The sequence below is a fragment of the Grus americana genome, chromosome 3, assembly GCF_028858705.1.
Source record: "Grus americana isolate bGruAme1 chromosome 3, bGruAme1.mat, whole genome shotgun sequence".
NCBI classification, from domain to species: domain Eukaryota; kingdom Metazoa; phylum Chordata; class Aves; order Gruiformes; family Gruidae; genus Grus; species Grus americana.
Window position 1 is genome coordinate 26,667,667 of NC_072854.1, and position 27,344 is coordinate 26,695,010.

The following is a 27,344-nucleotide window of genomic DNA, read 5'->3' on the forward strand; positions in this document are numbered from 1 at the left end:
CCACTTCGAGCAAGGGAAGAGCAAGATAATGATGAACTAAAGAGATATTAGTTATACTTGGCATGAAGCTGTGAGTCCAGTTTGCCGAGGTTTATCATTAATAGAAGTAGGGCTGCTGGGCTGGTGCCTCTGAGGAGGAGCAGCGGGAGGCAAGGTCGGTGTGGAGCGGCTGTTGCCTGTTCCCTGTCCAGGGGCAGCTCTCGCCGCTGCCAGGCTCCGATCCCCTCGTTTGCTCCCGCTCGCCCTTTTGGCGGGTGATACGTTAGCTTCTGCTGGAACTAATCGCAGCTCTTGTCACAAATTTTCTGGGTCTTGAGCTTACGGGCACAGCACGCAGGGGAGTTTCTGGTCTGGACTCAGCCAGGCAAACGGGTAAGAATTTGGGATGTATTGTCAACGGCCTTGACAAAACCTAAGCACGAGATCTGTGCCAAAAGCTGGGTATGCCTTCTTGACTCTATCCCAAATCTTTTAAAAATCAATTGTTTTAAAGGATTTTATCCTTTAGGTGCAAAAAGCACATACATATTGGGGTTTTTTTAACCAGAAACACTATTAACTGCTGACAACTTGCAGTAGTGAAATTTGTGAGTGCACCTTCACCAATTTAACTCTTAAATGTCTGAAAAGGCTTGTTAGAGTCTGGTCAAAAAACCTGAAGTGCCCTTGCTAGTACATAGATAAAGCAGGCTTTCTTTTGTACCTCTCAGACACTGTTTTCAGGTTGGTTTTACTTCCTATCCATCCTCTCAGAAAACGTCCCAAAATGTGGCCATTTTCTCCTAGCACAAGATCCTTCTGGGCTTTCCTTTTCTGTCACTTGAGCACCAGTGGAGCTGCAGGAGGGAGATGCACTGGACCCCAGTTGGAGCGTAACCGGTTTAATGGGACATCTACAGCAGGTTTTTGTTTGTGTACTTTCATGCCAATGAAAGTGCTTAGTGTAGAGCAATTGTATTGGCCTGAAGGTAGAGTTTCATTCCTAGTTAATCATCAAGCCCTATGAAATGTAAAAAAGGTGCAAGGCAAGCACTTTGTTTTCTGTCCAAAGCTTCTATTTTCGCATCCATTAATCTGTTTCTGTTTACTTTTTTTTTTTTTCCATAGGAGACTGCTCTCCTACACCCTCTGTATCCAACTAAACCGCTCCCTCCAACTAAGTCCCCTTTGCGTCCTTCGTCCCTCTCTCTCGCTGACTGTCTAAACCCTGGACCTTTTAGCCACTTGTCTTCCATCGCGTGTGACATTCACGAGAATCCTTATAGCCCCTACAGTCACAACTCTTTGTACAATAAGGTGAGCATCAAGTGTGGTGTGATTCAAGAGCTTTTTCAGGCTTTTATCCTTTTAATTCTAGGCAGAATTCAGCTGGGTCATTAGGATTCAGTGTCGGCAGGTGCTCTGGGAGATGCATCTCAGGCGAGCCTGTGTCTCCAGCGTCCATGGAGAGAGATATCACTGCTTTTCCTTCCCTCATCACAACTCCTCTTGGGGCTTCCTTTCTCCAGGCCAGCTAGGACAGGGCTCCCACCACTCTTCGTTCAAGCTCTTTGTTCTCTAAAGGAGGAATAATCTATTTCATCCCTCATGCTCAAATACTTTTAACATTTAACTAAACTTCTAACATTTAACTACTAAAGTAACAGGCTATTTCTTTTTTCTTGGGGACTGAGGGAAGGGAGGCTAACCTGAGAGAAATAAAGGCTTTTCTAGTGGCTTTATGTGTCATCCTGACTAGCAGTTGTCTCTTGCCAATGCGAAGGGAATTGTACACTTGCTGACATTTGTGTCTTCTTTGAAACAGCAATGAAAAAGTTAGACAAAATCTCTGTAGTGCAAGGTGTGTGGGTGACAGGGCTGGCTAATGAGCTGTGTAAGGTGAAAACTGGGCCCCATGTCTTAAGTGAAGTCTTTTCAAAGAGCAGCTGGCATGAGGTATTTACAATACTCAAGAGAGCTGCTGTCTGTTGTTAGAAAAGCATCAGTTGTGGAAGTCCATAGAAGATGCTTTTGGACCCTTCAGAAGCATCCCTCCCACATCCTTTTTTTCTAACACAGAATCTGGATGCAAATGCTCAAACCTTGATGCCATCAGAGATAATCCCACTCCAGGATGTACGGTGTGCTTTATTTGGGATGCCAGAGGTTAAACCACTGGCATTAGGTGCTGTTTCTTTAGGGTCTGTCATGGTTTCCTCATCAGGGAAAGCACCAGGGTGAAATCCACATTACTAGTTTCAGGCCCACTGGGAGCCAAGACTGCAATGGAGAGAAGTAGCACCTCCGCAAAGAACGTATGTTGGTCAGCAGTCAGACTGAAGAAATGCCTGGAAATGCCTTTCTATCCCCATTGATTAGAAATATAATTTGGGTCAATAGGCAATGTCAAGAGTGTCGGAAGTTGCCCCCTCTGTCTCGTGGGATTTATAGAGTTTACCATTTTACCCATTTATGGGGATGGATACAAAATAAAACTAAAACCAGCTTTCCATTCTGTCTTTGAGGCATCCTGAACAAAAGCACCTTTCCACATCTGCTAGGCTGGATTTTGTTCTGTTTCGATTTTTACTAAACTAGGCTCGCGTGTTTATTTAGGCAGCAATGATTTTATGATGAAGTATTTTTCAACGAGTTTCCTGGTTCATTGCAGGGCGTTCAAACAAACAGGTCACATGACCACTGATGCCAGTTTTTATAATGAAAATGGGTATTTGCTGTTGCTAATGAAAACACTGCTAGAAACTCAGGAATTTGTATAGGAAGTTGAGTAAGGCAGGGCAAATTTGTCTGTAGATAATTAAGATAGTGTAATTTTTTTGGTATATCATGTTAGCTGTTTTCTCAAACAGGGATATTCTTGCTGAATAATTGCTGAAATAAGGAAATTTTGCTGCTGCTCTGATTTCCCACAGCATTGTGCACCCAGACCTCTTCTCTTGAATGCAGAAGCCATAGGACAGCCCAGCTTGTGTATTTGCATTACCCCCATACGGTGGTGATTATGAGGTCTCTTCATCCACAAAATCTTTTCTCAAGGAACTTCTTTCATTCCAAGCAACCTTTGTGAGCTTTTCAAACTGATAAATGCAGCCACACCTCTCTGATGTTAACAGGCTCTTCATGTACAATGTAAATACGAGAGCTTCATCATCTCTTTGATTTCTTCCAGTTCCCTGTAAAACATAAATTTGCTCTCTTACATGGGTCATTTTTTACTGTCTGCTGTTAGCAAAGGTATTTCACATGGTTTTCCTGTGAGTTTCACACACCTGTAAACAGCCTTTATTTTATTTTTGTATTTTATATATATTTTTATATATTATGTCTATTTTATATATTCTTATTTCCATACTGAACTCTGACTCTCTCTATAAGTTTGCAACTTTCCAGGATTGAGCAGCATCATCCATAGCCCAGAAGTCACTGAAGAGTGCTATATTCTATCAAAGAAAAGCTCAGAGGATCATTTAATTTTACTTCAAATACTTCTGCAGCAACATTTTCAATGGTTATGTCATCAGGGAGCTAATTGGGAGGTCTGTGTTTTAGATGAGGTCATAGTACTGGCCTGATGTGGCAATTTAACCAAAAAGTTCATACATTTGGGCTTCTGACTGAGTTCCCACTGCCATCCCTCTCGTTGTGTAAGTGAAATAGGTTCCTTACTTTGGTCAAGACCACGTGCAATGATAATGCTTGTGTTTCTCCAAATGCATCTCTTAATTTGGTTAATGTAGCAAGTTCTCTCTTCCATCCTATAAGGTTTAGTGAAAATCCATGGGAATCTATGATGTTAACCATGATTAGTACCAAAAAATTCAATAATTAGATCTTCTGAAGCAGAATGGCAAAGATTTTTGTGACAAATGTCTTTTTTGAGACTTCTTTGGAGAATTTTCAGTATAACTCAATTTACCATTGATTGTTTCCTAGTGTTTAAAATAATTTTAATTGTTTAATTATTTGCAATTATTTTAAAGTCTCAGCAAATTAAGATAAGGTTAACTGATATAAAATGAGACAAGGTCAGAGGTAGGTAAGATTTGTAAGCATTACTGGTAGTGCTCGTAAATACCTTGAATAAAATGTATTGTGTTTCTAAACTGACGTCACTCTCTAGATAGGTGTGGCCCAATACTTTGGGAAACAGAATAATCAGATGGCAATACTGGGCTATTTTAATACAAACAGAGATTTATTTACACAAGAAGTAAATATTCACCACTTAAAATAATTTTTTTTTAATGTTTCTGTTTTGGTCTATAGTATTAACATTCTTTGATAAGCAAAGGAAGATTAATTTTGATCTCATTCACATGATCAATATTTAACATTTGAGTCAATATGTGCTGATGAAACCACTGTCAATATTTGCCTATTATTTCTTGGAATAACCCTGTCTTCTGCACCACCCAACTACAGTCTGAGCTATTCATGTTTTTAAAAAGAAATTATTTAATTTGTTATAAATAATTGAAGTAACAGAAAACACAGTACAGTGTTAGGTGTGGAAATTTCAAACTGTTAGGTTTGTTCCGTAAACAACATCCTGACATCATGGGAATTTCTTTTCATTCTCTGCTAAACTTGGACTGTCATCTCTGTGAATTCCCTGAAGTTTCCCTTGGGATAAGGGATAATACGCACTGTCTCTCCAGCCATCCAGTGTCAACCAGCCATTTTGACCCAGTGGACACATGGTCAGTGTCCGCATGGTCGAAATATATATACATATATATATATATGTAACATTTCTAACTCTATGTTGTATTTTGCTTCATCTTCCACTAGAGGGCAAAACGTGCTGCCATAAATACAATCATTTAAAATATGTTGTAAATAGACTATTGAGAATGGACAGAATGTGCCAGTACATGGAGCTGCTACTCTTCACCTGCACTTTCATTAAAAAATCCCCTTAGACAGGCATTCCCTCAGAAATGGAAAATGGGGTGTGTCAAAAATGATCACCTGTGTCTTATATTAGGGAGGCAAGATATGGTGAACTCCTAGAACCAGTATAATTTCATTTGTTGGCTCAGGGCACAATAAAATAGCAGCTTTCTCCATTTGAAATGCTTTATTGAAAGGACAATGTGGTGTTGTTTAGGCAGACTGGACCCAGTGCCGGGTTGTTTTTGTTTGAAGCTCCACCAGGTAGCTGAGTCTTCCTAGCTGATGGCATTACACAGATGAAGCTGAAAGATAAACCTGGCAAGTTTTGTAGGTTATAACTGCTCAGACTGATGAAATCCATAAGCTGTGCCCCAAATAATTTCACAATGTGGTTTTAGCTTTGATGGGAGGAGGCCGCGGGAGTCTGTCCTTCTGCTTGGAGAAGAGCAGAGAAGGCGCTCTCCTCTCATCTGTGCACAGGCTGCTTCTGAAATAAAAATGTTACCAAAAGTGAGCTGTTTCTACTCTCACTGACCGTGTCATCTCCTTTGTCCTCTCCTTCCTCACTCTGCCCCTCAGGCACCAGGCACTGCTGCTCTTACTTATACTCCTTGATTTTGAATAATTATATCAGTAGAACTTTTTATTATAAAAAAAGTTCCTTTCCCTTTTTGTTGGATTAAAACAGCTCAGGAAGGTGGACTTGACCACAACTATTGCAGTGATGGAGAGCCAGAGGTGACATTTAGCTGTCGTTAATGCCAAAGCGTGCTTTTGCTGGGAATCCCTCCAGCCTTTAATGGAGGACTCTGTAGGGTGGAAGAGCACAACTCTGCACCTGGAGTACTCTGTCCAGTTCTGGTCCCTGCAATTCAGAAAAGATGTGGACAGATTGGAGAGGGTGCAAAGGAGGGCCATGAAGGTGATCAAAGGGCTGGAGAACCTGCCCTGTGACGAACGACTTGTAGGTCTTTTCTCCTTGGAGAAGAGAAGGATCAAGGGGGACCTCATCACAGTATTCCAGTACTTAAAGCATGGCTACAAAGAGGATGGAAGGCCTCTGTCTTCACAGGGAGCCACATGGAGAAGACAAGGGACAATGGATACAACTTGCACTGGGAGAAGCTTCATCTTGGTATATGAAAGAATTTTTTACAGTGAGAGCAATCAATCACTGGAACAACCTCCCCAGAGACGTGGTGGAGTCCCCATCACTGGAGGTTTTCAAGATGTGTTTGGACAAGGTGCTAGATAATGTCATCTAGGTTCCCTTTCCCACAAAGGGTTGGACCCTTCCAACCTGGATTGTTCTATGATTCTATGATTCATATGGAGGTACAATCAATGTGAATATCTGTGAGGGCAAACAGCATTAGATTTTGGGAAACTGGTTGTCGTTCTGAAGGAGAAAGGAATGACCTGTCCAAGTGAAGAGGCAGGGGGTGAGGGGATGCATCTCCCACAGCTGAAGGACCGCCTCTCAGTTCCTATTGACTTTCAAACTGCCTTTTCTTTCTGTCAGCAAGGGCTGAGCACACGATTCATGTACATTCCTGTGAAAATCTCCCTGTCAGTTAAGTATTTAGCGGCACAGCCTTAAATAGATTGGAGGGAATTGGCTTTTTGCAAGAGGTATGAGAAATGTTAAAAAATTACTGTACCTCATGAGACGTTACTTGTAAGAGTAAAGGTCCCAGATTTCAGAGGACAAGTTTTCTTTAGTGTCCAACTTTGGACTCAAGCCAATTTATTTTTTTTCCTGGATATAAAAGGAGTTTTCTTGAAATCACTAAATGTTGTTGTGTTGGAAGTATCAGCTTTGCATAATCACTTGCAGGTCTGCAGGCTTATAGGTAAGCAGCATATTTAAAGGGAATTGTTATTATTTTTAAAATGAAATCAGTGGTGTTTACCTCACCATCCAATATCCTACTCATTGGAGTTTGTATTTGATTAATAGTAGCATAGGGGGAATTGACATTCTGTGAACGCAGCAGCCTTTCAAGGTTGCCATGGAAAAGCACTTTTTCTCCCAGACATCATCCCAGCTGCTTTTATTTCTAGAAGAGAGTCTCTTTCTCTCTTTTGAACTTTGATATTTAAATGCTGTACTTGTGTAGGTGTATTGTGGTTGATCAACCTTCTACTATCTCTGATCCAGAACAATTGCTTTAGTGTAGAAAAAGAAATCAGAGGCAAACAAGCCAGATCATTAGTGCTGTGCTACAAATTGGGCCTCCTTACTGGGAAAATACTAATGCTTAATATTGTTGTGTCTTCTTTGTATATTTTTTTATGACATTGCTTGGGCTTAGTGAGCTATTTTAGTCATGTCATACTTAGATGACATTTCTATCACTTTGGACTTGGTTTGATAATGCCTGCAGAAAATGCCTCTAGAGTTCTTGCTCAGCTCATCTTAAAAGAAAGGCAGTTCCCCTAAAGCACTTTAGGAGGATCATAACTTGATAATCAATTGCTTTCTTTGAAACCATCAAATTAGCAACAGAACATGAAGGTAGCTTAGGCTCAACAGGAGACACAAGAGCATGCACTTAACGCAGAGATGTCTTAAGTCTGGCACTGCCTGGAAAGAGCTCTGCTACCCACTCCTGCAGAGACAGCTCTTCCAAAGGATAAAAAGGAATTGATTACTGTGTCACCCCTTTTGGCCTGGGTAGTCAGGCAATTTTGAGAGCCTTGCTGTCTTATTTCCACTAGGAGAAGCTGTTGATGGTAGGACCCTGGTATTTCTTTGGTGTACTTCTGTTCATTTAGAAAACGTATACAAAATGTTGTTTTTTTGAACGCGGTAGGATCAAACCCCAGCCCAGAAGTGCCCAGGTTTCCTCTTGGAACACACTTATAGCCACATCTGTTGCTTTCTGCCTTCTCATTTACACAGGCTGTTTCTGTCGGACAGCTTAAACCAGTCTTAAGCACCAAAAAGTGCTTTAAAATGCTTTGTCTTCATTCTTGGAAGTCTCTATAATATAAAACTTGAGTTCAATCTTACGCCTGGCTTTCTAGAATGATTGCATCTAGTCTTCTGCATAGTGGATTTCAGGCAGACATTTTTAATGCATAAAACAGTATCAAATATAATAGAAATTCTGGCCCTAGCTAACAGCTAATTTCTGAGGTGTCTTTATCTTTGCCTTCTGTATCTGCAGATATGTGAGCATACATCTTAGGGGAACAACCTAAGGAAACACAACAGCCCAAATACTACAACACTCTTAGTATCTGCTTCTGATGTCTCTGCTGTGAAGGGCATTCTATGACATGCCCCGTGGTGATGGGGGCAAGCTTGCCATAGCTTGGAGGATGCTTCTTATGCTAGGATCCTGATCCATGATTGGATTTGGACTGGATACAACTCCATTTCCAGGAGAATTTGTAACCACAGAAAATGGGAATTTAAAAAAATAATCTCTATTAATGATTCGGCAAATGGGAACTGCAACCTGAGGACACGTTTTTGCTTTTAATATAGTAATAAAGGATAAAATTACAAAGAACATAAGCCACTCAGACGTAATGGTTGTTATCAAGAGCAAAAGTAGAAATGTACTATTGAGTGAAAAATATCAAACAAAATTTGGTGAGCATGTAATCTATATGAGAAAGAAAAATGATACTTGTATGCTTTTTATTGACAGTGAGAAAACAAAGTCTGAAGGAAAAAAAATCATAATTAATGGAAACTGTGCCAAAACACCCAGAGCTATAGAGAAATTTGTATCTTAGACCTCACTGAACACAGATGTTTCGAGAGAATTTCCTGCTGCTTTTTTAGATTGTAGCTAACTCTTCCAAGGTATCAAGGAAAAGTAAACAATGGGCTAATGAACCTTTGGAAACTACACATTTTAAAGGATAAATTGGCACAATTAGAATTCACTTAACTTTTATTGCATATATTGATATAATGTGTACTCTGAAATATGGCCTTAATTAACTCCACTTCCAGTTATATTAGAAAAATGTATAAAACATAATTAGTTCTGGTGAAATTCCAAGTGTGTACTTAGAGCTTGAATTAAAGAAGCCAGTATTTACCTGTGTTACAGAGATGTTATGAACTGCAAGGCATTTTCTCTTTGGCAAAGTGTTCTGAACTTTGATGAAGAGGTCATATATGATAAACTGTAAATTATAGTACTAGCTTTCTCTTTTTCTTAATTAAACAGTGGCTATCATTTTAGTAGTTATATGACAGGCAGAATATGATCATAATATAAATTTTAATACAATAGGTGACAGTTACACCTGTATATTTTTGAAAATGCAGTCAGTTTGTGCTTTGGATTTAAAGTAGCTAAGGTGAAAGATCTCTGTTGCATGAGAAGCTGACTCAGAAAATGGCTTATTCGGTTTTGTAGCTAATCTCGGAAGAAAATATGGAGGGGAGGGGGAAGGTCAGCTCTGAAAATTAAATCCATTTCATTTCACGCTCTCACCTGGAAAGCAGTTAAATGTCTTTGTTATCAGTCAATAAGCAACGAGCCCCTTCCTGGGACAGGGAAGCAATGTCTCTTCTAAGCAATGACTCAATTTCTGTGAGTCCCTTGCTAAGGGAAATTTCAAACACTTGTGTTGCTGGAAATTCTGAAAGATTTGTTTTCTTTCTAATACAGATGAAAATTTGAAATTGTTTAAATACTCCAGAAATCAAAATGTATCATTAGTGTGTGCATCATATGACCTGATTCAAAGCAGATAGTACTAATCTGTGTGACTGGAAGATGTTTGTCTACTTTGCTGCCTTGCTCTGTGGGTGTGTAGGTTGTGGTTCTCATGCCTCATGTCTTTGTTACGTGCCTGGTACCCTTGCTGGCCACCAGCTCCCGTAATCACCTATAGTGAAATTAGCCCCGTGAGGAACTGCAGAGCTCGATTAGCCCACAGCAGAAAACAGAAGCTCTTATCATGATTGCCACAAAGTGCACTGATGATAGTGAAATACATTTTAATATTTTATGGAAGTGATCCAAAACAAAACATCCAGGTCAGAAACCACAATATTCCAGTTACGGACAGGATTGCTTATGATTAAACACTTAATTATATATTTCTGAATGACTAGTGAGAGTTTTCAAGAGAGATCAAAATGTTTAGCAGAAAGCTTCATTTTTCTGTTGCTACTATTTTTCATTGAAATATCATTTTGGCAGAAAATCCCCAGCCAATTTCATCACAGGCTAGCCCCGCATGAGAAGTTGAACTTGGCCTGGGAAAAGGCAGCCCAAGGAAAATCAATGCACTGTTGGGCTTGCGTGCATCTCCCTCCCTCCAGCTCCACTCAGAGATAAGGAATTCCTACTGCAAAGCCCTGTAACTCTTCCAGCCTCTGGTAATCAGATAGAAATCTTCCAGTCTCGCCCCACGCTGGTGCCCTCCAGGGCTGTCCCCTGTGAGAACCTGCCAGGGAACCACACCTGCGTGCGAGTTGTCCCTCTTGTGCAGGTACTTATCAGTGTCTGGAGAGAGTTTTGAAATATTCAGGTTAGAAATGCACAGGTACAGTAGTGTATGATAACGATTTGCAGGTCAGGATGTTCTGTTGCATATGTGGCTGAAGGCACATTAAAAATCTTTGTTTACATTTACATTTCCTTTTAAAGAGAGGTGAAAGGTGCAAAAGGATTGGGTGCTTAACCAATCTTTGAATTGGATTTTATACTGTATGATTTCAGAGAGACTATAGACATCATAATTATAAATTGTCCCTTTACATTATATATTTTCTCTTCCCTTAGTTTAAGGTAGTCCTTGCTTTGCTGCTGTGGGTGTTTGACCATTTATTGGTACCCTAGTTTTCATGTTATTGTACTCAGAAAATTGGTTATCTATAAAATTGTTTTATAAAAAAAGTTTGCTTGTTATGCATGTATAAATAAACATTTTTAGTCTTTGAGAAATTAGTCATTTTTCCTATTGTGAAGGAATGACTCTGTTTCATAAGAATCTAGAATACCTAATTTATTTCCAAAGTAGATTAAAGACTTAATGGAACAGTTTGAAAGAATAGTGTATACGTGAATGTTCTCTGGTTACTGTAGTTGAAACATTCTTATTTCTTACGTACATTATCTCTCACTGGTTCCAAATAGTTTTAAAACTGTGTCTTAATTAGCAAAGATTGCAGACCCTCTAGAGCGACTTAGATTTATGAAAAGGTCTTACATTGAGAACACCTCAGAAAGCTTTATATTAGTTCAGAGGCAGCTGTGATTCATAGCACAATAAAGATAAACTGACCTTTTAAAGGCAAATATGTCTTGCTGATTACTTTACAGATCTACATGAACAAAGGTCTAACTGAGATGTTATATAACCACCTCTTTTCTAAGCCTTGACTGAGTCTGTAAGAGGTTATTTTGGCCAGGTATATAATTTCCCTTTGAACTTACCTGCTGCAAATACTTACATATTGTCAGGATATTCTGCTCTCCTCAGTACAATTTTTTGCAGCTGCAAATGCAGATTTGTCTAGTTTGCTCTTTCACTGTTCTTAGAAATAATAAAGAAAATGTCACATTACCAGAAAACTGAGTGACATCTGGAAAAGTTAAGAATTATTAATTAACCTTGTAAGAGTAATGCGGAATTTTGTAACTGGCAAAGGAAGCAAGAACAGAAATTATAAAAGCAATATTGTTATCTTCCACCATCAACAGACGCAATCCTTTTACATTTGTAGAAGAAAATGGGGCTTCTTGCCAACTACGTTGACCTGGAGATAAAAGGCAGCCAGTGACAGAGCTTGATGAGGTCTCACTAAGACAACACACCTGTAAAAAGTACATAGTCCAAGTTGCATTCACACTTCAGATCTTGTGGACATGAGGCACATTTCTATATGCCTCTGAGGGATGATAGTCACACAACGTCTAGTAAGGAAGGGTTAATCCCACCTCATTCTGCCTGCTTTGGGTTCTGGTACTTTTAAGTTGACTGTCTGGCACTCTGATGTTGATAGCTCAGCTCTGCAGAGAGATGACCACACTCTATGAGGATCTTTCTCCTGTGCTTAGGGCCATAAGTTGTACTATGATTCAGGTACAAGGCTGAGTTTAATCAGGTAGGCTACCTGTCCTATTACGTGTCCTCTGAACACTCTGAGCTGACCACCATGCAGAGAAGACAACATGGAGATGCCAATGCCCTCCTTTAGTACTTCCCAGACAGTGAGAGACTTGATTACAGTGCTCATCTCACCCTGCCAAGACTCAGACTTCTCTCTTTTCCAAAAGAGTCCAGTCCTTTGCCATGAGGCTGCAGAAAACAAGTGCATTGGGACAGTGAGTTCCATCCTGCTTGTGAAACTGGCCTGGTGTGCATTCAAGAACACAAAAATCATATTTGTAAGGCAAAATCAGAGAGGAAAGAATAAGACTCTGTAGCCTCTTGGTTAAACTGGGAGGACAGGCATGGGACCTTTTCCACAGCAAAGCTGACACATTTGAGATTACATTGACACTTGATGGAAATAACACAGGGAACAGGCCTCCAGCTCGCTAGGATGAAGTCACCCAGGCCAACGCATTCAGCTCCTTGCAGCTGGCAGAGGCAGAGCTGTACGATTCCAGGGAGAAACCCAACATCCTCCTTTCAGGGACCTGCAAGACTAAGCATTATTTCAGCAGAAAGGATGCAGCACTTGGCTTATGTGCTCCGTATTTGCTATAGTACTACTTAAAGTTCTTTATAAATGTAGCCATATGTGACTTCCTTAAGGCTAGACCCCATGTCATGGCAAAATCAGGTCTCCAGACACCTGGCTAGTAGAACAAATAGACTCTCCTACAATAGCTTCATGTGTTTTATGTCAGCCTTGGGAAAAGAGAGAACTGTATATTGTTCAGTTTTCTCCAAGTCTTAAGCCTGTATTAACTTTTTTCACCATTATTAATCAGTGAAATCCTTGTTTGCCTTTCACTTGTCTTGTTTCAATTAAGCTTCTTCAAAATAATCAATATTATGAGTGCTGTCCAGAAAACACAAATAGTTTTCCCTCGCTATGGAGACTGTTATACATGCTGGCTCTTTAGTTTGAAAAGAGATGCTATCAAAATAAAGGAAGCAAATATATTTCTTGGACAAAAAATATCATTACTTTTGTCAGGTCTAAGGAGGGAACTGAAATCTCATACTCAAGGAACAAGGTAAGGTAGAAGCATGATTTAGAGAGGCATTTCATGTTAACATGGTAGGCAATGAACACCAGCAAGAAAGGCCAGGATGAAATAACACAATAAAAGTGCATTTTTCATTGATTGGCACTTTGCAATTTGAGAAAAAGACCTGTTGCATTCTCGGATCACTGCCTGACTAGGAAGCCTTTCTTTCTTGCAAGCAGTGGGCAATTCTCAGAGAGCTTAGCTGTACATCAGAAAGTAAACAGAAAATGATTGATACTTTCCCTCTTCTCTTTGTGATTCATCCTTCTTATTTTGCCTGGAATACAGAGATGCCATATTCTGGTGAGGCAATAGGTAACTCAACTCTAGGGTTTATTTCAATGAAATAAGCTTGCCAAGATACGTCAGGTGTTGCTAGAATTTTGTACCTGTGTATCACCAAGGACTGCCCACCCTCAGTAGGTGCAGGATGCCAGGTTTGGAAGCAGGACTTCTGTGTCCCACACAGGCTGTCGAGCACCTCCTGTGTGTGTTGTGAAGAGCTGTGCTGCAGCAGCGGGGTGCTGTAAGGTCTGGGGGCTGCCTCAGTGGCTGTGCTGGCTGAAACCGGGAGCCAGGTGTGTGGCAGAGGGAGGTATCTTACTGCTGAGAGGATCTAGGCTCCTTACCCTTCCTTTCCCTAAAATTATTCCCTTGTCTAAATTTACTGAAGAAATAAATAAACTTATTGCCTAAAGTTATTCACTTGCTTTTTCATTTTTGGGGAGAAAAATTCAATTAAATGCTTCAAAGCTTCTATAACTGCTCCTGTTGTTGCTAGAGTTGATTCCTGTTTCCCTGAAAATGAATCAGGCCAAATATTCAAAGGGAGAAAGCAATACACAGTAGATCCATAACGTAATTGCAGAAAATTAGAGTATATGCTTGTATATACTATAGAGTATATAGCTTGTATTAGGAATAGTGTGGCCAGCAGGACTAGGGATGTGATCGTCCCCAATTACTTGGCACCGGTGAGGCTGCACTTTGAGCACCGTGTTCAGTTTTGGGCCCCTCACTACTAGAAAGACATTGAGGTGCTGGAGCATGTTCAGAGAAGGGCAACAAAGCTGGTGAAGGGTCTAGAGCACAAGTCTTATGAGGAGCAGCTGAGGGAACTGGGGTTGTTTAGCCTGGAGAAAAGGAGGCTGAGGGGAGACCTTATTGCTCTCTCCAACGACCTGAAAGGAGGTTGTAGCTACATGGGTGTTGGTCTCTTCTCCTGAGTAACTAGTGAAAGGACAAGAGGAAATGGCCTCAAGTTGCATCAAGGGAGGTTTAGATTGGGTATTAGGAAAAATTTCTTCACCAGGCATTGGAACAGGCTGCCCAGAGGGGTGGTGGAGTCACCATCCCTGGAGGTGTTCAAAAAACGTGTAGACGTGGCTCTTCGGGACGTGGTTTAGTGGACATGGTGGTGTTGGGTTGACAGTTGGACTTGATGATCTTAGAGGTCTTTTCTAACCTTAAAGATTCTGTGATTCTATGATTCTATGATATTACACTTCAGTATCCTTCTTTGTATGTAGGACCAGATTAGCAGATCAGTTGTGCTTCTCAAAAAGCACAGTTTCAACATTAATTTTCTTAGGGCAAGAACAATATTTTTTTAAGCAACACATAATTTGTTATTTATCTACATACCAAAACAAAATAATGCCTTTGATACGTTGACAATATCAGGCTTCTTCCAACCTTGCTTTCGTACAATTCTAAAATACCCAAACCCCAACACTTTCAGCAACCTCTGCTCTAAAGAGGATATCTCTGTGTCACTATATAGGAAAGCCTCACAAGCTTATGATCTCAACATTCCCTTTATAATCTCCAGCTTATCTGTTTACCTGTATTCTAATTGAAGTCTTATTGAAATTGGTATGGTTCTTCACTTCAGTTACATCCATCAAACTTCATCACTCATATGCAAGTCATATAATACTCAAAGCACTGGAAAATTACTGATATCTAAAACTCCTTTCTGCACATACTAATTACTGTTATACAGCATTTTTTAGTTAAATGTTTGTATGATTTATGTCTATAAAATTTAAGATTAAGGAGAACTCTTTTGGAGGAGATTTAAGAAGGCAGATATTCAAAGCGACAGAAATACGGTTGCAGTTCTAAATAGCTTTATGTGCATTATCTCATAATAAATGTATTGTAAGGCAGGTGCCCTTGCTGTGATTTTTACTTGAGATGCCCTTTTCAAATTGGAAAGTGATTTATCCCTTCCCGACACTTTTAATTATGGGAATATGATATAATGGAAAACAGGCCATACCTTGAAATAGATTTTCTTATAGGCAAGGAGTAGTAAGAGAGTAAGTAGCCTGTTAAACACAAATGGGATCTCATTGCCTTGCTATCCTTTGCATGACTGAGTGCATTGGCTTTTATTATTAAACTTTAGTGATATTTTATATAGAAATTGAACTGATAACGGATTTCTTTTTCCTGTTTTTAACCTCATGCTCTCTCCAACCTGTGACATCTTGGCTCGGCAGCCCAGTCATCCCATAGTGCCTATTCCAGAAAATGAAACACTCAGCTCTAAGGAGGTAATCAGTTGACATTTAATGGATTTAAGCATTTGCATGCTAGCTTTATCTTTTATTTATGTAGCTTGTGTAGAGTTGATGAGCAAAAATATGCTTTTGTCCAGTGCACCAACTAGATAAGCATTAATTATTCTTAATGATTAATGAAGAAAAAAAGACAGAGTTGTTTTGCAGACTGTGTTGCTTATGTGAATTTGGAGTAACATTAAATTTATACTAAAAGGTTCCTGATAGATGCTGTTTCGATGTTAGCAAGCAGGATTTGTTAAATTATGCAGTTAGCCGCATTTAAATGACACATTCCACAGTTTGCAGTCACTGGTATAGCTTCTGTTTTAAATACGAGATACAACAACTACCAGAAGCACTTAGGATAATTAGTTATTGAACATTTTGTAAAGGACTATCAAGAAAACATAACACATAGTGCAAGTTTGCCCAGTATCAAAATTCAGTGCCAGCTTTATTTGGCTTTGAAGGACACAAATCTTCTTGAAGTCTAAATTCAGTGGCCCTACTACTTTCACATATCTAAGCTCTAGGAGTGTAGTGGTTACCACCCTAGATAATTCATTCAATGAGAGCTGAAGTGATCTGCTATGCATCATCAATTTTCTCTTGAGACAGAGCATATAAAAATTAAAAAGGTTCTGCTGGCAAAGGCAAGTCTTTTTTCCAATAAGGTCATGAACATGAAGCTGAATTATAGCTTCAATGTTGAAATAAACATATGTAATTTAATTAACTGTAATATTTTTTACTGTAGGCTTTGGAATGTAATAGAACCTCTTTAATTAAGGGACATTTTCAATATTATTTTAGAAATTCACGTATGAAGGCATAACTTACTACCAATAATAGCATTATAATACATTTATGACACAAGAATGAATTTTTTACTACTGAGGCCTCTTTCGGTTACCAGGAGCATGCTCATAATTATTTCACAAGTTTTCTGATGAGTTTAACAATATAGATAGGAATAACTACATTTTCAAAACAGCTTATTTTTAATTTATTATTTTAAAATTAGATTCTACTCTTGCTAAAAGCAGCAAAATGAGCATTTAAATAAATGAAACGGATGTTTGCCAATAATTGCTACCAAATGACTAACTTTCTTGTTGTTTTGAAAAATATTGAGGGAGTTCTGAGGTCTAGCCTTTCACATACTAGAAGCCCAGGGTTTGCCTGGATTCTGAATTTGTTCACAGCCTGTCGATATATCCTCACAGTTTATCTCAGTGTCCACTGAAAAAAAAAAAGGTTAAAAAAAAGTAAAGGAAAGAAAGAAAGAAAAAAAAAAGGTAGACATCTCATTTGTTGGGTGGATCAACGGACTGCTGTTCTGCACCGGGAGTATATGAGACATGAACATAACCTCTTATTCTCATGTGCATCCCTGGCCTCTCTGTGCAGGGGGGCATCGACTTCGAGCTACTTCATGTCTATTTTTGTTTGAATCTGCATCACAGCCTTCCAACCTCCTCCCTTTTTCCTTGCCTTTGACCTTTCTGCTTGTTTCTACACCATCAATTCCCTTTCCTCTGCCTCCCAGGAGCCACTTCGTGGTTCTCTTGAAAGTGGTTGTTATGGTTTCTGCTGTGGATCTATCCAAAGTAAGCCCCAAGATGCCTTCACAAAATGAAGTTAGACAACAAATACCTTGCTGAGCTTCTCAGATAGGTTGGTTTTTTCCCATCTCGTCTGTAAAGTTTCTAAAATAATATTGAAGGTATTTCATTAGAGGGCAGTGAGAGGGACTGAATAGTTAGGGGATAAATTTTTTGTTAAGATGAAACAGATTTGCACTAAATTCTAAAATGTGTGTATATATATATTCTAAAATGTCTATATATATACACATATATGTATATATGTGTATTTGCATAAGTGCATATATATGTATGTATGTGTGTGTGTGTGTATATATATGTGCAACCTCTGATGATGCAGCTGATTCTCCTGTATTGGAAAATAAGAGGAAAGCAAATGGCTAGATCCCCATCTCTCATCCTCCTTTAAAATTTACGCATTGAGGGACAACTTAGCAGATCTAATGGACAGACAGATCTTTTCAAAGTGAACTCTTTAAAGAAACAAGACACATAATTTAACTGACACATTAAGATCAGTTCAGAAAGTGAAGCATCTCATAACGACATAGTGAAGTCAGACTACTGTGACTGAGATATTCTTGTAAACATGAGGTTGTAGCATATTCTGAATTGCCAATGACAACAAAAATGCAAAATTCCTTTGGTTAGAGGCCAAGTTGGTTTGTTCCAAGGCAGACAAAATATATAGCACTGTATTCTAAAAGTTCCATTGTATTTTAAACAAACACTTTGAACAGAATTTCTATCAACCAATTTATTAAAAAGCTTAAGTGTACTCCAACAGTTGGAACATTTGTTTCATGACCTGTAGAATAAAGATCTCTGATGAAATTGTGGTTGCGTTTATAAAGACCAAACATGATCAATTGGAAAGATGAGGATTTATCTGAGCTATTATCAGTACACTTTGTATTTCCCTTGATTAACACCTTATTGGGTGACGGTCATTCACCACTTACAATAATGTTAGCTGCAGGCAAATAGCTTTAAAGTTAAAAAAAAGTGTCAGATACCATTTGGTACAGCTGAGCAAGCTGAGTATTTGTGCTGGTTCCCTGGGGCCTGTCATTAAGGTGTATTTTGTAACTGACTATTACTATACAGGTGGACTCTAGTCCACATGTAGATACAGCAGGAAGAATTATGTCAGGCTCACCACCAGCTGATCAGGAAATAATGTCAAGAGATGACACATTTTTTGTTTTCTCTATTACAAATCAAAGGAAGTCTTCTCCAATTAACTCTTCAAAATACTTGTACAAGGCATGTTATTTATTTTTTTCCCCAATTTTTAATCACATTTTTAGCAGAGGGAGGTGACCAGGGGACACCATGCTGGCCATGTTGAGACTGAGCAATGTCTCTCCATGTTTAGGGGGTGGCAGAGAAGACACAAATACATCTAGAGATGACCCCCTTTGCTCATTCTCAGTCAAGAAGGACTGAACAAAGGCATCCATTTCCCTTGAGATCTATTGCTGGAGATGGAAGTACACAGCACTGATGCCTGGAAGGAGATCAACATTTGTGCTATCTTGGAGACAGACAGTAGAGCAACATAGAGTCAAGACCATCTCAAAACATTTGGAACACTCTTCTTAGCTGCCCTGAGGGTGGTGACTTCTTTGAGATATGTTGTTGTTGAGCTATTTCTAAAGAACCACCAAATTTTCACCATTTTCTCTTTTATGTGGTTCTTTCTTAAAAATTGTGTGTTATGCTGCTTTCCCTTTTCAGTGCAGTAAAAAAAACCAAGATAAGCCATAGTTGATGATTTTTAAAATCACAGCATCTTTCAGGCACCTGTATTGTTCCTTCTTATTTAGGAACTTATCTCGTCTCTAGGAACTGTTTGTACTGAATTCACACTTTATGAGTTTATATAACCCACCTAATTTAAAATGTTTTCACCTAATTTAAAATGTCCTTTTTATCAGTGAAGTCCTGTTTGGATGCTGAACTGATTAGGAAAAATTCTGTCAAATTACAAGCCCAACATTACTCTTACTGCTGTAATAAGAACCTTAGATCTCTATTCTACAGTCTCTGCCCTCATCAAAATGCTCTTCTGTATCTAAAATTGTGTATAGGCTCATACTTAACTTCTTCTCCCACAATGTTCCTCCCTCAGAGCTAACAACACAGTGAGAGAAAGTCAGTGTGATTTATGCAATTCCAAAAAAGAATGGGTGGGCAGATGCTCTGCGAAATGTAAGCACCTCCTTGACCTTTAGGAAGGAGTGAGGGAGGGGAAGAATGGAAGGTGCTGCTGATTTCTACTTAGTAATTCATATTGTTTTCCTCAAAGCAAACTATTCACTGGGGGGAAAAGAAAAGGAGCTACCTTTGTGTTCAGAAGAACAGCATTCTATTCTTCATGCAACTTCAGCTTCATTCTGTAACAGCACGAAGCAAATTAGATCTGACGCTTCCCCGTGAAAGCAGGAAAGCAAATAAGGGACATTCTCCTCCTTGCACTTGTTCTCTACAACCAGTGCCTTTTAGTTGGAAGAGATCTGAAGGATATTCCTTTAAAACCTAGCCAAGAGATATACCAGTAATTTCCGATACCTATTGTCTTCCTTTCAAGTAAACCTAGTGTTTGCCCAGGTTATGATGTGTGATTGATGTTACAGTCATTCTCAGAATTGTACTGAGTCAGAATCTTTAGAGAGAACACGGGGTGTATGTACCTGTATTGTCACAAAAAGACATTGCACGCAGGTGCTAAAAGTATGTACTCATATATGACTTGCAAAATCCCAAGTCTGTTATACAATTACTTTAGCTTCATATAATCTTTTGCTTTGGCTGTTATTCTATCTCATCTGTTTGTTATTTCTAAAAGGTCTGCAGTAATTATTTGAGACAATAATAGCATCTGTAAGGTCAACATTCCTAAAAAGACCTTATGAGAAAAAGCTGAATCCATTGACTTCAGTGGTGGCAGGATTTCACTGACTGTCTTTTGTGAAAATTTGTGGGAGTTTTAGTAAAAGAAGCTCTTTTTTTTTTTCTTTTTTTTTATAGACAAGAGGAAACAATTAATCTGCCCTGCTCCACTTTAAACAACTTTAATAGCAAAAGTTCTTGAAATTTGAAATTCTATGAAAATGTCAATGAGGTCCAAAGTTCTGTTATACATTGCTCTTAATCTTTATTTACTTAAGGAGTGTTCCTGGTCAGAGGTCAACATTAGTATTAATCATTGATAGATTCTACATATAAGAAGAAAATGCACCCATTTTGTGAAAGAGTCCTTGTACTAAAGAATTTATGTAAGGGGTTTTACATTAGACCAAAGCTCCAGCCCAAATGTCATTACCAGAGCAGAGCGATGTTCCTCCTGTTAAAAAACCTGCCGTTGTACCCTGGGTTTACAAATAAAATCCCAGAAATGCCCCCAAAGCTGCTTGACATCATGATCGCGTGGATGGACGAGCGTGGGCTGTGCCCGGAGCGGAGGCCTGCCGTTCCCTGTCTCCGGTGGGAAGGCAGGAGGGCAGGGCACAGCTGCCTTCTCCTCCAGGTTATCCTGGCAGCCTGAGGGAGGCTGCTGGCGGTGGGTAGGTATTCTGTAAGGAGCCAGCTCTCACGTACCGTGCAACACCTTTTCAACTTGTAAAGAAGATCCCCGTCAAAGCAAGAACAGGGGTATGGTAGGTACCTAATGAAACTAGAGGGAACTACATCAAAAGCCGCTCCCATTCAAATGTCAACTCCTTTGTTCAAGCACCTTCTTCTTCCATTTGGTGCTGGGATAGGTCCTTCCCTGCGTGCAGGCATATTGGGGCAAAAGACTGCGTTGCTCCTCGTGCTTTCCTTGGAGACACAAGCACGGGCTCCTCACCTCTCACATCACGGACACAGTGTTCGCTTTTTACTTTCAGTCTCGTGTAAAATTATAGCCCCGTCCTCCGGACAGTGGAGAGCTGGTATACACTCGTATGGCAGAGCATCGCTGCCGGCTCTGTAGCTAGCCGGGCTGCAGAGCATGCGTGTGTTACACCGTGGTACAGTCAGCATCTCTTCCCTTCCCACACCTGGGATGCAGGGTCAGAGTGGTCTTTGCAGCACTGCTGATTTGCAGAGTTTTATGAATTATCTAGTGAACTAGGGGGCATTAGGCAATCCATAAAGAATGCTGCACAGACTGAGACTAAGCATAAAGATTAAGGCAGCAAATAATAAAGCAAAGAGCAACAGCAATACATACTAAAAAAAGCTCTCAGATTACACAAATTAGAAAATTCTTTGATGTCGCTCGCTTCCAAAATGAGAACTGTTCTGAGCTGACCTGTCACCTTCCAAAATATTTTGGAACAAAATGAACAGTACCTCTCTGAAGCGATAGTCTCACCACCCTTAGTTTATTTTGAGCAGGCCCAGGACTGCAGCCCTAGGCTCTCTCCATATCATCATAAAAGTTTATTTAACTGAAAATTTAATGACCCTGCAAATGAGCATTAAAAGTAGGAATAACTACTGCTTTTACTAAAGGAATAAGAATTTCAGGTGTTAGCTGTGACAAATTCTTTAACCTCCTAAATGGATGGACCACTAAAAGGGAACGGTAAACTGCAGTCTTCTGGTATTTATAAATACAAAGGTAGGTCCAAACAATGCACTTTTGTAAATTCTCAAATAAAACCTTTCAATATCAGCAGACATACTTTCTATTTACTTTGTACTTTAGCAGTGCTTTAAACTTTTCAATTTTTAGTACTTTATATGTACAACAGGAAATTTATACTTTCAAAAGGTATTTGGGCAATACTTTTGGCCAGCTTCAGTGATATCTTGTTTTAAGTAAAGTGTTTCATTTATAGCCTACTGACATCAAAGGGCATATTAGATCACCATGCATTAACAAGGAAAAAGCATTTTATGCATTTTTAGCATTTTATTTCTAATATGATCACTATAAAAAGAATTACTGTAAATGTAACTTACATGGTAAATGTAACTTATATGGTAAATTTACGTTAGGAAGTCTGAAAGGGTAGTAATATAAATGTGATACAGAGAAAGTACAAAATGTCAGTATGTCATTTAAACTGCCATTTTAATCTAATTCTATTTGGCTTTAAGAAACAGCTGTTGTATTTGATCCCCTTTAAATAATGGCAGGAGTACTGTGTAATAGTTTAGAGGAAAAGAGCTTGCCCTGAATAGGTATTCAGAACACAGCCGTAGTTTGAAGAAGGCTTTTTTATTATTCAATACTTAAGTAATGCATAATTAATTAGAATCACAGAAACAGACAAAAATTAGTTATATTGTTTGACCACTCTTATGATAAAAAATATTTTTCCTTATGGCTAGTTAAAATTTCCCCCCTTGTTGCCTCCTTTCCTTTCACCATGCAAATCTGAGCTGTCTATAAATGCTGCTTAAACAGCTGGAGAGGGAAAACAGATACCCCTCACCCTACTCTTCAGGTTAGACAAGCCCTGTAGCCTCCCCTCATATGTCATATGCCTTTTCGAGAAGTCAAGGAACACTTACAACCCTCCTGATGGTTCTCCATCGGGGTTTTTTGTTTGCTTGACAACTCATTTCTATTGGGAGGGCTCAAAAATGGAAACTATGTTCCAGATGCAGCTTCAGTAGTGCCCAGCAGAGGGGAATAACAACTTGCCTCAACCTGCTGGCTATGCTCTAATTAATGCAACTGTATATGAGGTCATCTTTCATCACAACAAGGCTGGACAGACACATGTTCGGTTTGGTGTCAGCCAGACCGCAGGTCCTTCTCTGCAGAGCTGCCACCCAGCCAGTCAGTCGCTGGTCTGTACCGCTGCATGGGGTTGTTCACTTCCTCTGCCCCTCTTGTCCTCCGTCAGATGCAGGATTTTGTATTTGCCTTTGTTCACACCGCTCCTGCTAGCCTGTTCCTCCAGTCTGGCAAAGTCCTCCAGAATGGGAGCCATACCCTCAGCATATCAGTCTCTCCCTCTCCTCCAAGGTAGTAACATCCACAGACTTCCTGGACATGTAGGGTCTCCTACCACCCAGGTTCCCAGTGGAGATGTCACCCTAGCATCCTCTGAAATGCCACCTGGAACAGAGACTTTGAACTGTTGACCACTATCTTTTGAGACCAGTGGGCCAGCCAGTTATTCAATCCACTGTAGTCCACCCTGCTCCATGGTTTGGGCACCAGGTGACTGTAGGAGACTGTGTCGAAAGCCTGGCTAAGGTGGAAGAAAACAACATCCATGCTATGTGAATGCAAGGTTGGCCACATGCTCTGTCCTCCCAGCATGTGGTCCAAAAAAGAAGTGGAAACCCAACATGAGTCTGAAATGTCCTCTAAGGTACCTTTATGCGTTGATGCTTGTCTGTTGAAATTTGCTGTGTGCAGTACACTTCCTCAAATGTGTCAATGCATGAAAAATCTTCCCGAGTCCAGTAAGCATAGTTATAAATTAACAGTGCAGGAAACCAACATTTTTAAAATACAATGTGCTATATGAAGCTGTCCACCAGTTTTTAGAATTGTGCCTGCTTAACATACTGCAGTTTTTATTCTCCTTTCCACTTTGTTTTCACCTTTTATTTCCCTTTTTTCTACAGGTTGCCAATGAAAGAGGCTCTGTTTAGCTATGATGGTGAGTATTACTATTTTTCTGACTTGATCACAGTCACACTTTGAATATGTAACTACTTCTTCAGTGTTACTTTAACAATTTTTTATGATTTTGTTTAAAAAGATGATAGGATGCTTTAGCTATAGAATTTAGCGTTTGGATAATAATCTGGCTTTGTTTGGTGAATGATTTACTATTGATAATTACCAATGCAGAATAATTCCACTTCTTAGCATCACAGAATAAAGTCACAATTGAATTAATTTTAAGTGGGATGCAATCAAACAGTTGGAAGAACTTGAGGTATGGTCTGGAAGTAGATTGTGAAGTAATGTCATTGAAATAAGATGAATATTATTTTATATTTGAGTGCATAACCATATAGTGCCATTGAAATGAATGGTTTGCTAGCGTTAAAAAAAAACTATATTGCAAATAATGACCTATGCTTGAGAGCAGATATAACATAGTACTTTACTTAACAAGGGAGGTCAGCAAATAGGTGATATAGAAAAGGCTGAAAAGTTCAATGCCTTTTTTTTGTTTCAGTTTTCACAAAAAATGTTAATTATGACTAAAAGTTTATTTCACTTAGTATTAAGCATTTGGGGATAGGACCATGGAGAGAAAACAAAAAGAACACCTGAGGGAATACTGAGGTAAATCGGAGTATTCAGGATGGCACAGCCTAATGAAACTTCCACTTAAAATACTTAATCAAAGCAATTTCTCAAACAACCACTAGTGATTAGCAGGATGAGTAAGTTCCCAGAAAACTAGAGAAAGGCAAACACAGTGTCATATCTGACAAAGGAAGAAAGGAGACTCTAAAGAATTACAGAAAAATCAGCCCCAATGGCATTTCCAAGAGACTGGAACAAAGTATTAAACAACCCATTTGTAGGCATCTAGAGAATAGTAAGGAGATAAGAGGACTTGCACAGGGACACGTCAGAAACAAATCCTATCAAGCTGATCTCATTTCCTTCTTTGACAGCAAAACAGATATAGGGGATGTGTTTGATACAGTGTATCTTCGGTGCAGTCCCACATGACATTCATAAGCAAGCAAAGCAGACATAGACTAAATTAAATTCACATAAGGTAGATGTGCAGCTGATTAGAAAGATGGACTCTGAGAACAATCGTTTGCTGCCAAAGTGGGAGAGCATCTCACACAGGCTTCCACAATGCTGTCTTCTAGCTCTAGCACTATAAAACATTGCCATTAATTACTTGCTCAATCACATGGACAGTATGCTTACCAAATTTACAGGTAATGCCCATTTGGGAGGACTTGCAAGCAATTTGAAAGGCAGGATTAGAATTCAAAAAATGTCACTTACATTAGAGGAATGGCTTGAAATCAATAAGATAAAATTCATTGAAGACAAATACAAAGAAATATGAAAAGCACCGACAGAAAAAGAATGATAACAATACTGCAGGAGAGAACCTGAGGATTACGGGGGACCACAAACTGAATCTGAGTTGAAGAGGTGATGCTTTTATGAAAAATGCCATTACAGAGGGATGTTAAAGGGAGTGCTTATAACATGATGGTGGTAATTACCCATCTCTGTTCGTTCATTATTAGTGAAGAATCAGTTGCATGGGATGTGGGAAACAAATGGGGGATTTAGAAAAGATGTAAAGGTTTCACACAGAAGAAAAGAAATAAGGACAGAGTAGAGGCACAGCTGTTTATATCTTTTCATAATGAACTGTTATAAAGGGATATTAGTCACTTCTCCATCCTTCCTGAGAGAAGGTGAAAAAGAAAAGGGCATAAATTTCAGGGAGAAGGATTTAGTTTAGAATTTGAACAGTTGCAGCTACATGGAAATTTAAGTGCTAAACCAGTTTACCTCAGGCTGCTGCAAAGACAGGGAAGCATCTCACAAGGTAGGTTTGGTTTGCCAGCTGTCATCTTCTCCCACAGCTATAGCACAAACGAGGTGCCTGAATATATCTTCAGGGCTTTTTTCTGTGAAACTATGAGTTATGTTTTTTAGCCAGATCATCAGGTTGTGTACATTAGGAAAAGTGACCTCAGTGCATGTTATATAGTTTATTAATCTGTATTTTTGACAGCTTTTTTTCATGCGAAAAATCTTCTTTTGCAGCCCTGAATTAGGATCACGAGCTAAAACCGTGGAGTATTTTGAGGCCTGTTTCTATACTGAGAAGGAATCCACAGCACAAATGTTATTTAAAGCACCGTTTTAAAAAAAAATTGCTTCCAGAATACTAATTGCAAAGCAGTAATAACAATCAAATATTCTTTCAAGAGATAATCTTATGTACTAGCATAATTAACCCCAGAGATACACACATGAATGTGCCATGTTGAAATATCATTTCCTGAAGTGCTTGCTGGTTTAAGAGATGCCCAATACAACACAGCATATTTTCTTTAGAAATAATATCAATGTTGAAATTAAATAAAGCTGTATTTTTGTTGCAAAGTGCTTGTTGTGATTCTTATTTTTACTCCTGTAAATCTAACTCCATGTATTTCAAATAGCTGTGAATGAATGCCAGCATTGTTGGGAAAGGAATTCTCCCACGCTCTTAACCTTGGTCACATTTTGCCACCACACAAACACTTATGTTTTGTGAAATACTCCAGGAATTATTCACGTTTGTGTCAGCACCCACAGCAATCAGCACGTTACAGTGATTCTTCCCTGCTGTGCGATATTGATAGCCCTTTCGGCCAGGCAGTGTCTGTGCCAGCCAGAATTACCAGCTGCACGCGTGGAAGAATCACTACTTTCCTCTCTTTTTTGACCCTGTGCTCCTTCCACACAATCTTGCCCGAACTTGAGTCTTAAACAATTTACTTCCAAAATGCATTAAAAAAGTCTAAAGAAGCTGACTGTCTATGCTTGCATGAGTCAGCTGCCTTCTCCCTGATCCCTTGATCTTTTGAACAACAGTTCACCCCACAGGTACGTCTATGTTCAGGACCTTTGCGTTGCAGCCCTGTCCTGGTGTGTAGGAGCATTTTACCTCCCTGACACACTGCTATTTGTTGCGGTTAAGATATTAATATTTTAATAAGAATTGCTGCTGCTTTCATTAAAATTAATGTGATGAACTAATTTATAAAATATTATCATCAGTTAAAACATTAAAATTAAAACCAGATTAAATGGAATAGTCCTTAGGCTACTCAGCCTCTAGCACTATTGGACTCGATTTCAATCCAGCCTGCATTTAAACTGTTGAACTCTGGAACTGTGAAAACAAAGAGAAGTTTGGCAATCAGTGAGTCTCTCTAGATAGGTAAAATATACAGTTTTCCCTTGATACAGGAGCACACACATCCTTCAGGATGTCATGAACAGATTGATGGATATATAAGGTTTGGTTTTGTATTAGTTTCTTTTCTCAATGGAAAAATAATAGAAGTTAAGTGTGTAAATCTTGTGGACAGCATACCCATTAACCAGATGGTGGGGAAAAAAAAAAAAAGACAAAAGC

At 39.2% G+C, this 27,344-nt stretch overlaps 1 protein-coding gene across 7 annotated transcripts in view; it reads left to right on the forward strand.

Moving 5' to 3' along the window:
* MLIP (muscular LMNA interacting protein) overlaps positions 1-26,323 on the forward strand; it is a 121,155-nt gene extending 94,832 nt beyond the window's left edge. For 4 of the 7 annotated variants that reach the window (XM_054819058.1, XM_054819059.1, XM_054819063.1 and 1 more), the window contains 4 exons: positions 1,108-1,296; positions 15,590-15,643; positions 23,842-23,876; positions 25,982-26,323. In XM_054819058.1, the coding sequence (XP_054675033.1) occupies positions 1,108-1,296; positions 15,590-15,643; positions 23,842-23,868 (270 nt within the window). In that variant the 3' untranslated portion in view covers positions 23,869-23,876; positions 25,982-26,323. The remainder of the gene's footprint in view (positions 1-1,107; positions 1,297-15,589; positions 15,644-23,841; positions 23,877-25,981) is intronic. The other 3 variants (XM_054819060.1, XM_054819062.1, XM_054819061.1) reach the window with 2 other exon arrangements.
* Positions 26,324-27,344: the final 1,021 nt, after the last annotated feature.